The sequence below is a fragment of the Triticum aestivum genome, chromosome 1D, assembly GCF_018294505.1.
Source record: "Triticum aestivum cultivar Chinese Spring chromosome 1D, IWGSC CS RefSeq v2.1, whole genome shotgun sequence".
NCBI classification, from domain to species: domain Eukaryota; kingdom Viridiplantae; phylum Streptophyta; class Magnoliopsida; order Poales; family Poaceae; genus Triticum; species Triticum aestivum.
The window spans coordinates 366962535-366974501 of record NC_057796.1 but is presented as its reverse complement, the minus strand read 5'-3'; the positions used below and the strand labels follow the sequence as shown (position 1 = coordinate 366974501).

The following is an 11967-nucleotide window of genomic DNA, read 5'->3' as shown; positions in this document are numbered from 1 at the left end:
CCAGCCCACCAGGGTTCAAGTCCTGGTGCTCGCATTTATTCCTGAAATTATTTCAGGACTTTCAGGATTTCCGGCGATGTGCATTCAGTGGGAGGAGACGTTCCCGTCGATGACGAGGTGACTTCGTAAATTTCAAGATGATATGCCGGCTCAGTCTTTCAAAGGTGCTCATAGGGTAGGGTGTGCGTGTGTGCGTTCATAGGGGTGAGTGTATGCGCGTGTATATGAGCGCTTGCGTCTGTAATGTGTTCAAAAAAAGAAAAAACACTCAACCATTCTCTCATCTCCAACTGACTCAAAATTCATTGGTTTCCCCTGGTTTCCCGCAGATTAACTGCACAACCCGAATCTACCTTTTTAAAATAACTCAAGTCTTACCCCGCAAAAAAAATCATGTCTTGAGGGACCATTTAAAAGGAAAATTGTATTGTTTACAAACCGAAAAATCCAGTGGTTTGCTAAAGCAATGCATAATTTCAGGTTAGAAAAAAAAGTTGAGCACCTAAGAATTAGCGAAATTTTATTAATACGCACAAATAGTTCACGTATCTTAGCAAGCGAAAAAAGCGAAAGCTTCTAGCGACTGTGACAATGAAATCCAATGTGTCTCTTCTTTGCATGTGTGCGTTTTTTGGATGGCAGGCTCTAAGGTACATGCACTGATCACATTTACATGCTTTAGTTGTTTAAATGCCTGTGGCTTCCTTCAAGAAACGTCGTTAACAGGTGCCTACTGTACTTGTTTTACAAGCTTGTGACATCAACCAACCACAACCTTTTAGAACTGTTCAAAGCATCTTTCAGAAAGTTAATCCTAAGTAAACACGACCTGCAGCAATTTTAAACCTAACACATGACATGCAGTTAAACTTCCAGATGACAAAATCACAGTAAACATCTCCAACTGACTCAAAATTCATTGGTTTCCCTGGTTTCCCGCAGATTAACTGCACAACCCGAATCTACCTTTTTAAAATAACTCAAGTCTTACCCCGCAAAAAAAATCATGTCTTGAGGGACCATTTAAAAGGAAAATTGTATTGTTTACAAACCGAAAAATCCAGTGGTTTGCTAAAGCAATGCATAATTTCAGGTTAGAAAAAAAAGTTGAGCACCTAAGAATTAGCGAAATTTTATTAATACGCACAAATAGTTCACGTATCTTAGCAAGCGAAAAAAGCGAAAGCTTCTAGCGACTGTGACAATGAAATCCAATGTGTCTCTTCTTTGCATGTGTGCGTTTTTTGGATGGCAGGCTCTAAGGTACATGCACTGATCACATTTACATGCTTTAGTTGTTTAAATGCCTGTGGCTTCCTTCAAGAAACGTCGTTAACAGGTGTCTACTGTACTTGTTTTACAAGCTTGTGACATCAACCAACCACAACCTTTTAGAACTGTTCAAAGCATCTTTCAGAAAGTTAATCCTGAGTAAACACGACCTGCAGCAATTTTAAACCTAACACATGACATGCAGTTAAACTTCCAGATGACAAAATCACAGTAAACATCTCCAACTGACTCAAAATTCATTGGTTTCCTCTGGTTTCCCGCAGATTAGCTGCACAACCCGAATCTACCTTTTTAAGATAACTCAAGTCTTACCCCGCAAAAAAAATCATGTCTTGAGGGACCATTTAAAAGGAAAATTGTATTGTTTACAAACCGAAAAATCCAGTGGTTTGCTAAAGCAATGCATAATTTCAGGTTAGAAAGAAAAGTTGAGCACCCAAGAATTAGCGAAATTTTATTAATACGCACAAATAGTTCACGTATCTTAGCAAGCGAAAAAAGCAAAAGCTTCTAGCGACTGTGACAATGAAATCCAGTGTGTCTCTTCTTTGCATGTGTGCGTTTTTTGGATGGCAGGCTCTAAGGTACATGCACTGATCACATTTACATGCTTTAGTTGTTTAAATGCCTGTGGCTTCCTTCAAGAAACGTCGTTAACAGGTGCCTACTGTACTTGTTTTACAAGCTTGTGACATCAACCAACCACAACCTTTTAGAACTGTTCAAAGCATCTTTCAGAAAGTTAATCCTGAGTAAACACGACCTGCAGCAATTTTAAACCTAACACATGACATGTAGTTAAACTTCCAGATGACAAAATCACAGGAAACATCTCCAACTGACTCAAAATTCATTGGTTTCCCCTGGTTTCCCGCAGATTAGCTGCATAACCCGAATCTACCTTTTTAAAATAACTCAAGTCTTACCCCGCAAAAAAAAATCATGTCTTGAGGGACCATTTAAAAGGAAAATTGTATTGTTTACAAACCGAAAAATCCAGTGGTTTGCTAAAGCAATGCATAATTTCAGGTTAGAAAAAAAAGTTGAGCACCTAAGAATTAGCGAAATTTTATTAATACGCACAAATAGTTCACGTATCTTAGCAAGCGAAAAAAGCGAAAGCTTCTAGCGACTGTGACAATGAAATCCAATGTGTCTCTTCTTTGCATGTGTGCGTTTTTTGGATGGCAGGCTCTAAGGTACATGCACTGATCACATTTACATGCTTTAGTTGTTTAAATGCCTGTGGCTTCCTTCAAGAAACGTCGTTAACAGGTGCCTACTGTACTTGTTTTACAAGCTTGTGACATCAACCAACCACAACCTTTTAGAACTGTTCAAAGCATCTTTCAGAAAGTTAATCCTGAGTAAACACGACCTGCAGCAATTTTAAACCTAACACATGACATGCAGTTAAACTTCCAGATGACAAAATCACAGGAAACATCTCCAACTGACTCAAAATTCATTGGTTTCCCCTGGTTTCCCGCAGATTAGCTGCACAACCCGAATCTACCTTTTTAAAATAACTCAAGTCTTACCCCGCAAAAAAAAAAATCATGTCTTGAGGGACCATTTAAAAGGAAAATTGTATTGTTTACAAACCGAAAAATCCAGTGGTTTGCTAAAGCAATGCATAATTTCAGGTTAGAAAAAAAAGTTGAGCACCCAAGAATTAGCGAAATTTTATTAATACGCACAAATAGTTCACGTATCTTAGCAAGCGAAAAAAGCGAAAGCTTCTAGCGACTGTGACAATGAAATCCAATGTGTCTCTTCTTTGCATGTGTGCGTTTTTTGGATGGCAGGCTCTAAGGTACATGCACTGATCACATTTACATGCTTTAGTTGTTTAAATGCCTGTGGCTTCCTTCAAGAAACGTCGTTAACAGGTGCCTACTGTACTTGTTTTACAAGCTTGTGACATCAACCAACCACAACCTTTTAGAACTGTTCAAAGCATCTTTCAGAAAGTTAATCCTGAGTAAACACGACCTGCAGCAATTTTAAACCTAACACATGACATGCAGTTAAACTTCCAGATGACAAAATCACAGTAAACAAGTGGACAGCACATTTAGCCAACGGTGTAGTAGTAGTTCTGAATCCTCTGAACAGAATGCAGCGAGCAACAAAACATGCGGTACACACATCGGTCCTCACCATGGTTCAGATAAACATAGGCTACTGCTACCACAGAACGTGGAACTACCAGCGAGATCGCCAATTTACAAGATGGGGATACGGACACACTATTCTACATCATCGGCTAGCATCAGGCAAAGCTAATAGGTCTAGTGAAAAGCATCAGCGATTTTTACAAGGTCAGTGAGCTGAGGGTCCTGTGTTTGGTTGCCTACCACAACTATGGCTTACCATAACCTGCTTAGCCTCATGGCTCGTCTGTCACAGGCACTGCTCTTTGTAGCTAAGCTTGTCATGCTTGTGGCTCCTTTTCCTTGGCCATAAGACGATTTCGACAAAAAGTTAGCATGATTATGGCATTCTTAGCCTTCAACCAAACAGGCCCGGGTACTTTCGAAGCTGAGGCCTTAAGTTGGGAGGTATGAAGACATGGCTCTTCTGAAATCCAGATTCATTGCAGAGCCCGCGAAAGGCAGCACACCTTCAGGGACCCACAAACCTCCTTTGTTAGGGAACATGATCTTTGGATTCATGCGGTCCTTCTCAGTGCTTGTTTGCTCGGATGGAGCTTCCTTTTTGTTGTTCACGAATTCAAAGAACTCTGCAACTTGCTGGGCATACCTGCATGGGCAAAAGATCCGAACTTAAAAGGGAACACATGATCTTAGAAGTACTTAGGTGTAGTTACTTTCTGATGTTTATATCCAGTACTCCCTCTGTAAACTAATATAAGAGCGTTTAGATCACTACTTTTAGTTACATTTGCTCTTATATTAGTTTACGGAGGGAGTAACTAGTAAATAGAACAGCATAGCGATGCCTAATTGAACATATAGTAACACAGCCACACAAAATGCATAGAAAGATGATTATTCAAGTATAGTTGGCGCTACACAACATTTAATTAGTACGGCAAAGGTTTGCAAAACTCACTGTCGTTTCGCTTGTATGTCTCTGTTGAAATCAATGTCAGGTTCACAATCCAAGACCAGGGCAGGAACCTACATACCAAAAAGTCTCAAATGTAACTGAGGTGCTTCAGAGCTAGAGAAGTATAGACAAGCAGGAGAATGTACGTACCTTCTGGATACTAGAATGCATGTGATCACCTTCCAGGTAAAAGACACGATCCCTTATCCCTGGAGGCAAGTTGCCCTCCATCTGTGTGGGCAGCTGACTAACTGATAATACACCACGGCCTCCTCCTTTCGAAGGAAACAGCCAGCTCTCATGTTTCTCATGCAAACCTTGCAAGTAGTCAAGACTAACACCACCTTCCTCTGATCTTTTCCGGAGCATCATCCTTTTATGGCAAGTATCTGGGCTGGCTCTTAGATAAATAAATCCATCTGGGATAAGACCTGGGAGCGATGACACCACAGGATCGAACCAGGAATCGTATATGCTGATCTCCATCTCATTCATCCAGTTAGCTTCGTGAACAGCACGGACAAATACCTGGTGAATATTGGAATTTAGTTGTATGGTATATACTAGTCAGTCAAACCATGAAAAGAAAAAGAAATACTTAGTTCATATATGAACTAGCATTAGCACTTAAGATAAGTCCTACCATCCTGTCACTGAAAACACTTCTTTCCATTAGTCTGAGAGGTTTGATGCCACCTGAAGATTCCCTTTCTTGCATAACTCTTGTCACAAACACGTAGTTCTGAAACGTGTAAGCATATCTTTGGGGCTCAGCGTAGAAGGCATCCAGTATATTGAAGTGGTCAGGGCCAACATCCTGCCACTTAGCAACAGGTTCAGGTACTATTTCAACAAGATCACGTAGTTCAATAGTCTCGTTAGCTATTCTCTGGAGAAAGGTGCTCTTTCCAACACTGATATTTCCTTCCACACAAAAGGTTAGCCTCTTCTTCTGAGGAGGCTTAGATGAGCTGGTATCCTCTAACTCCTCAACAACACTCTCTTTAATGAATGAAGTGATACTCTCAGCATGATTCTTATGTATGATGCCAACCGAGCTCTGCAAGAACTCAACCATCTTCTCACTAGACTTTCCAAAGAACTGCACATCATGTAAATTACAAAAAAAGTTAGGAGAGCAGCACTCAAAAGAAGTACACAATATTACACTACAATGTAGCCAACACAACAAACAAAAGAATAGAGTCGCTATAGTATCCTATTTGTTAACTTCCACACCACTTCAGAATTCAAACGTCTCTCCCGGAATCAGAATGAAATAATAACTTGTTTATCTGAGAACACAAGAACATGTGACATAATCAATCTAGACTTAGATTTTCTGGACGCCAAGTCCAGAACAGAAAAAAAAAACATCAGAGCTCCCTGAGTATTACAAGGCAAAAAGAAGTACTCCTACATAATATTACACTACAATGTAGCCAACACACAACAAACAAACAAAAAGCATCAGAGCTCCCTGAGTATTCGCAATCTCATGAGCTCAAAAGAAGTACATAATATTACACTACAATGTAGCCAACACAACAAAATAAAATAAAAAAGCATCAGAGATCCCTGAGTATTCGCACTCTCATGGGCTCCATTAAGATTTCAAAAGTTCAAATGGCAGGCAGCACTATTTTCATGCGGCGCATCCTTTTGTCTTGTGCGTGGGTCCGAAACATAGCCAATGCGGGCTATGGTAATCATACAACGTAGATGTAACAAGACTTGCACGAGAGTTGTTAAACAAAACTAAAAGCTGGAGGTGGCCACATGTATGCAATTTGACACTTTTTTGACTTATATTATAGGTATAGGTACTACTCCGTGGATAAGAGTTTGTATTCTTACCTTGGGGCGTGACAGAAACGCACGTATTGGGCAGTAGCATTTCCAGCAATCCAAGCAGGGAAACACGCACCTTATCCCTGTAGAGCTGCTTGAGATGCGCGACGCCCTCGAAGCCGTTGTCGACGAGCTTCCTGAGGTTGCGCGGGCCGACCCCGGGGATGGCGAGGAGCTCGCCGCTCCCGGCCACGGCGCTGACGCCCCGCAGCCTCCTCTCGGCCACGGCGCGGGCCCCGTCCCCGCCCCGCTTCTCGTCCTCCGACCCATCGTCCGCGCGCCTGGAGGCCTCGAGGGTGCGGAACGCGCCCCTCCTCACCCCGCCGCCGCAGCGCAGCCAGGGCGGCGGGCCCCGGCGCGCGGCGAGGAGCGCGGGGGAGCCGAGGCGGAGGGAGGGCATGGAGGAGGAGGGGAGCAGGAAGGGCGCCGTGGCGGCGTCAATGAAGGCGGTCGCTGCGGCGGCGGCGGGGAGGAGGGAGAGCCTGTGCATCTACGGCGGCGGCGGCGGTCATCAATGGATGGGTGGGGGCTAGGGTTTGGGGAGGGTTTTGGTTCGGAGTTATCCCCGCGGCCTGTGACTGACCGTGAACTGTGTCGTCGGGAAGCGGGAAGGGGGAGGCGGCCGAGGTAGAGCGGTCTCGGTGGACCGCGGGTGGGGATGCCGGGAGCGGTGCGCGGGAGGCTGCCGGGTGGGACCGCCGGGACAGGGCAGCACGGGCGGCCGAATTGTTTGCGCGCGGAATGTGGGCCTGTCGCTGTTGTATCGGCGCCCCGGTTTCGGGAGCGTGTCGCTGGAACCGGTGTACGGGCGCTCACGGGCTTTTTCATCAGCCGGAAAATGGTCACGCTTTCTACTGGTGGTCGGCTGCTTTGCCGTGCGTGGAACCGCTGCGCGCATTTGAATTTTGAGCTTTCAAATGGTTCCGCATTTTCCATCTAGTAAAAAAATGTGCGCCTTTCTTGAGGTGAAACAAACATCCGCACCACTGAGCAAAAAAATAAAATTTCAGAAGGAATGTGTGTTATTAAACCAACTAGTACAAAATAAAAATTCTTATATTAATAAAAAATATTCAATGTTTGTATGTTGAGAATAAAACGTTCCACGAACCAACCTGTGGTTGGATGGTTAGAGGGACAGTGGTATCCTCAGCCCACCAGGGTTCAAGTCCTGATGCTCGCATTATTTCTGTATTTATTTTAGAATTTTCGGCGATGCGCTTTCAGTGGGAGGAGACGTTTCCATCGACGTGTTCAGAAAAGACGTTCCATATTTTATGTTTGACAGAAAAATTTTCATTGTTAAAGAAGTTCATATATTTTATAGAAAGTTAATGTATCTAGAAGAAGGTAAACGATTCCGACCCAATTCCAAGCCAGTCGCCTTGTCAGGCCCAGGCACGCGACCGAAGAAACCAACCAAAACGTGACAGTGTTCGTGTAGGCCCAATCTTACCTCTTTCTTCCTCCCTCATCTTCATCCCTCTCGTCGTTCGCCCTTTCCCCATCTCACACGGGAGAGGCTCCTCCACTGCCGCTACTTGTGCCCAAACTCCTCCTTGTCGTGGCAAGCAAAGTTGTTGCCCAACTCTCCTCCCTCGCTCCTGTTGTGTCTTTGTGGCGGCGCTCGACTGTCACTGTTCATGAGGATCGGCGAGGTAGCGTTGCGAATCGCGACTAGCTGTCGTGGACGACTGGGATGAGGAGGTTGCTGAAACTGCCGATCGGCGAAAACTACGAGGTGGTTGCTCCTCGTCGTGGGGAATGTCACAACTGGCATTGGCAGGAGCTGCAACCGTACACGCATAATGCTACGACTATCACTTTTTTTCTTGAAACCAGAAAAACGGGTGGTGCATCCGGCGCCCAGGGGAGTTGTAACCAGCAGCACAAATGTTACGACAGGTGTAGCTTTTTGCTGGAATGAGAAAGTTGCGACATCGGGGAGAAGATGCAAGCAATGCAGAGGGATGTTGGAACCGAGTTCCTCTGATGCTGGAACCGGCAAGCTTTTTTGCTACGAGCGATGAGTTTTGTTGTTGTGACCGGCAACTGCCGGTGGTTGAACGAGGTGTTGCCGATACAGCGGCAAGACAAGATGCTGCAACCGGCACGACATAAAGCTACAACCGCTGAGGAATTTTGCTGGAATAGGGACAATCACTTTTGCTAGGATTAGCGACGACGAGGCATTTTTGCTAGAATCGGCAAGCATTTTTGCTACGACCTGCTAGAATTTTGGTGCGTCCGATAATTGAGGTGAGGGTACACTATGACTCTCTGAGCTTGTTGACGGGTGCAGCGGCTAGCGACCATCGCCACTTGAGCTGCAACCGTCACACCGGAGCTGCAACCGTGATACACGTGGTTGCATGCGTGGAGCCGGCGAGGAACGCAGGACATGACAAGGTGGAGGTGATTGCTTCGCCGGCAACAGCGAGGCTACGAACGTCGGCGACGGCGAGGAGGCGAGTGGGGCAGTGGTAGTTCAAACGGGGGCAGGGCGGGCCAACGACGTGAGATGGGGTTCTGCGCTCTCTTTTCTCCCTTTTCCCGTGCGGATGATGACAAGAGGGGAGGTAGGGAGCAGATCTAAAAGTGTTTGAACGGCTTGGCCTGGACATTTGCGGGCGTTTGGATGATCCGAGTTCGGAGATGCCTTTAAGCTTGTTTCAGGCCACATATACATAATGTGTGCAATTTTATTCAAGTCCGTATAAGGTTTGCTGAAAAAACATGTTTTCTATAAAATGAAATAAGATTTTGGATAGCGCAATTGCTACAACTCTATACCCGACGTTATGTTGTGATTTGTTTGTTTATTTATGTGGTTTTGCTTGTTTTGTTTGGCCAGTAGATCCACATTTCTGTACAAAATCCCCGCAACAAGGAAAATTATTGTGCTACATTATGTATCAGAAGTTATTTGCTGTCTACAGGACACACGTTTGTTGCACACATTCACTCAAAAGTCATTTTATTTCAAAGGACATGGTCACATTTGTATAAGTCGTCACTAGAATTAGCAAAAATCACAACATTTGATATTCATCGCACCTGGTTGTGCTCACTCTTCTTTGAGTGAAGTATATGCGTACAACAGATAAATGCATTCTGATTGGATAAACAGCCATATGGAATTTTTTGGAAATTAAATACTGATTATTTAACTAGATATAGTAATATTATAAAGATAGGTTCTTAATTGTTTCCTATTAATGCAAAGTGAATAACTGGTCGAGTAGCAATACCAATAAAAAGAACTCTGAACCATAGGTTTTAAAAATGACAGACACGGACATGACGGTAATATAAATCTGTTATGTGGTTCAATTATCAAAAATCATTTGTCAAGTTCACCGAACACGAATGCATAATTACTGCCATTCTCCTAAGTGGTTGAATCTTCCCCTCAGCTGACTCACTTGTTTCCTTCTTGTGTACACATCGATGACGACTTCTGAACACTACTATCAACGAAAGGAAGCAATTTGTTTTCGTGGCAGACAAAAGGAATTTATAGAAAAGCAAAAAATGACATCAAAGTAATCTGCATCGTTGTCAGTAGCAGAATACTGAAAAAAGTTGATATGGACATGAAGCAAAACATTTCACTTGCATTTTATTGGGTTTTGTCGTTGTGTTCGCGTTGTACTTTGTGTTGCTCGCTCTCGATAATGTCTCTTTGGAGTTTCAGTTACCAGGTATCTGAAATTACACGTGTAATAATTTCTCCTTCATAACCTTACTCAAGTATCCCGATCAATTTTTTTAGAACAAAGGCTCAAGAAAAGCCCGACTTCGAATGAACAAAGCCATCAACTGACAGGAGTACATGAACTTTTCTGTTGGTATTATAGTTTCCCGGTCAGTTGGTTCGACATACTTTACCCTCCCTGAAATTTTCTGTTGTGGGTTAGCATGGTTAAAGTTCGGTTAAAGTACTGATACTAACATTTCTTGTTTTATGGCTCAGCAAAGACTTGCGAAAGTTGGCATAATGATGCATAATTCCCATCTTTCCCACCTTTTCTACTTACGATGTACTGCATTTGTTGAGTCTTCATTACCTTTAGTCGTCTTGTCGGTATCACATCAGAAATTGCCAAAAGAATTCGCCATTGTATTTGGTAAGTAGTAAAATCAAAAGGACAGTGAAGTCGATTAGACAACTGTGGGAGTACATTTACGCAACTTTTCATGCTCCAATGTGAGTAATTTTTCAACATATCTTCCTTACAAGCAAAACAAAAAGTGCATTTTCATGAAAGTGATCCTTTCGTCTGCATTGTAGCTTGCTGGTTTGATTTCATTGCTATCAGTAGACCACTCCCCCGGTCCTGTAGTGCGTTTTCTAGTTTTGTCCTAAGTAAATTATCTGATAAACCTTTTACCTCCTTTATCATTGTATTGTACGGAAAAGTTATGCTAGTTTTATTTGTAATTGCCACCTCATGATATTTGTTAGTAGATTATACAGCTTAAAAGCTTTCAAATATACACATAAAAATCTCGTTAGTATATGATATGTAATTGTTATAATATTTTCTAGATGCACGAATTGTAATCGCCATAAAAAAACGAACACTTATTCTTAGTAATTTTTTGGCGATGGACGGAACCGTTGTTAAATAGACAAATAAAGTACATGTTTGCCTGTCAAGATCATATCGATGCTTATAAATTCATGGGCTGATCGAATCTTACATTCTCACTATTTTCACTTTAATATTTCATTTTTGCCCTCTTCGTGATTATTCATTGTTTTTTCTTGGACACCATATTTCTGTTGTCTTCAAAACTATTTTAAATGACTGTTGCTTATTGATAATGTACATACGAAATTTATGAGAAAACAATGTCTTGACTATATAACAAAGCACATGAAAGCTGCTTGTTACGTACTAAGGAAGCTATGAAGACTTGCTAAGATGCAAACATCTAAACACGCATGGAGGCACGGAAATATTACCTAAATCCAAAGTTGATGGCGTTGTTGCCTCGCCTTCTTTCAATCTGTTAGGTGTCATGACATTGCCAGTGCATGAAATGCACTATTATTGTGCCTTGGACGCGGACGGTTCTCGTATTAGACCTCTTCCAATGCAAAAGTGCTTAGTTTGCAAAAGTGCTTAGTTGAGGTGCTAAGTGCATTAAATACCTTAGCAATTCAACTCTTCAATGCATAGGTGCTTAATTTGTTGTTGCTAAGCACACTGTATTTAATGAGTTAGCACCTAAAGTCTTTCATTCATCGGTCAAGTCGTTTCATTTAAGTGGTTCGCCTAGGTTCAAGCGCTTGGCATTGGTTCTTCCTGAGGTCACCAAGGTGCTCTCTCTCCTTCTTAATTGTTGTGCCATGTCATTTTTTTGCTTATGTGACATGCTTAGCACCTGTCCACTGTGGAGCACTCGGAAGGGCCTTAGATGCTTCACCTGACGTGCATCACCGTGTGAATGTGTATTAACTTCGTCTGGCGTTACTTAACGCTGAAATAGATGTACACTAAGGCCAACTCCACCGTGCGACCCCAAACGGACGTCCGTTTTGTCCGGGTTCTGTCCGTTTGGGTAGGAAGACGAGGTCGTGTCCGGACGTGTCCTGGGATGCGGTGGCCGTGCGCCCAACGCGCGGCCGCATCATGACTGCATCCTGTCCGCGTACTTTTTCTATGCAAGGCCTTAAACTTTTTTTCATCATTCATTCTTGGTACATGGGAATACATCACCAAATTTTAACTAGAAAAG

General features: G+C 43.0%; 1 protein-coding gene across 2 annotated transcripts; it reads right to left on the bottom strand.

The window, feature by feature from the left end:
• Nucleotides 1-3349: 3349 nt before the first annotated feature.
• Nucleotides 3350-6830, bottom strand: LOC123182118 (uncharacterized). Of its 2 annotated transcripts, none has more exons than XM_044594583.1 (5): nucleotides 6296-6830; nucleotides 5012-5470; nucleotides 4519-4896; nucleotides 4372-4439; nucleotides 3350-4059 (listed from the first exon to the last, which is right to left on the bottom strand). In XM_044594583.1, exons 1-5 carry the CDS (start codon nucleotides 6707-6709, stop codon nucleotides 3846-3848), a joined length of 1533 nt encoding a protein of 510 aa, XP_044450518.1. In that variant the 5' UTR covers nucleotides 6710-6830; the 3' UTR covers nucleotides 3350-3845. The 2 variants fall into 2 exon arrangements, with proteins under 2 accessions (XP_044450518.1, XP_044450519.1); XM_044594584.1 differs by having other exon boundaries at nucleotides 6226-6788.
• Between the last annotated feature and the right edge of the window lie 5137 nt (nucleotides 6831-11967).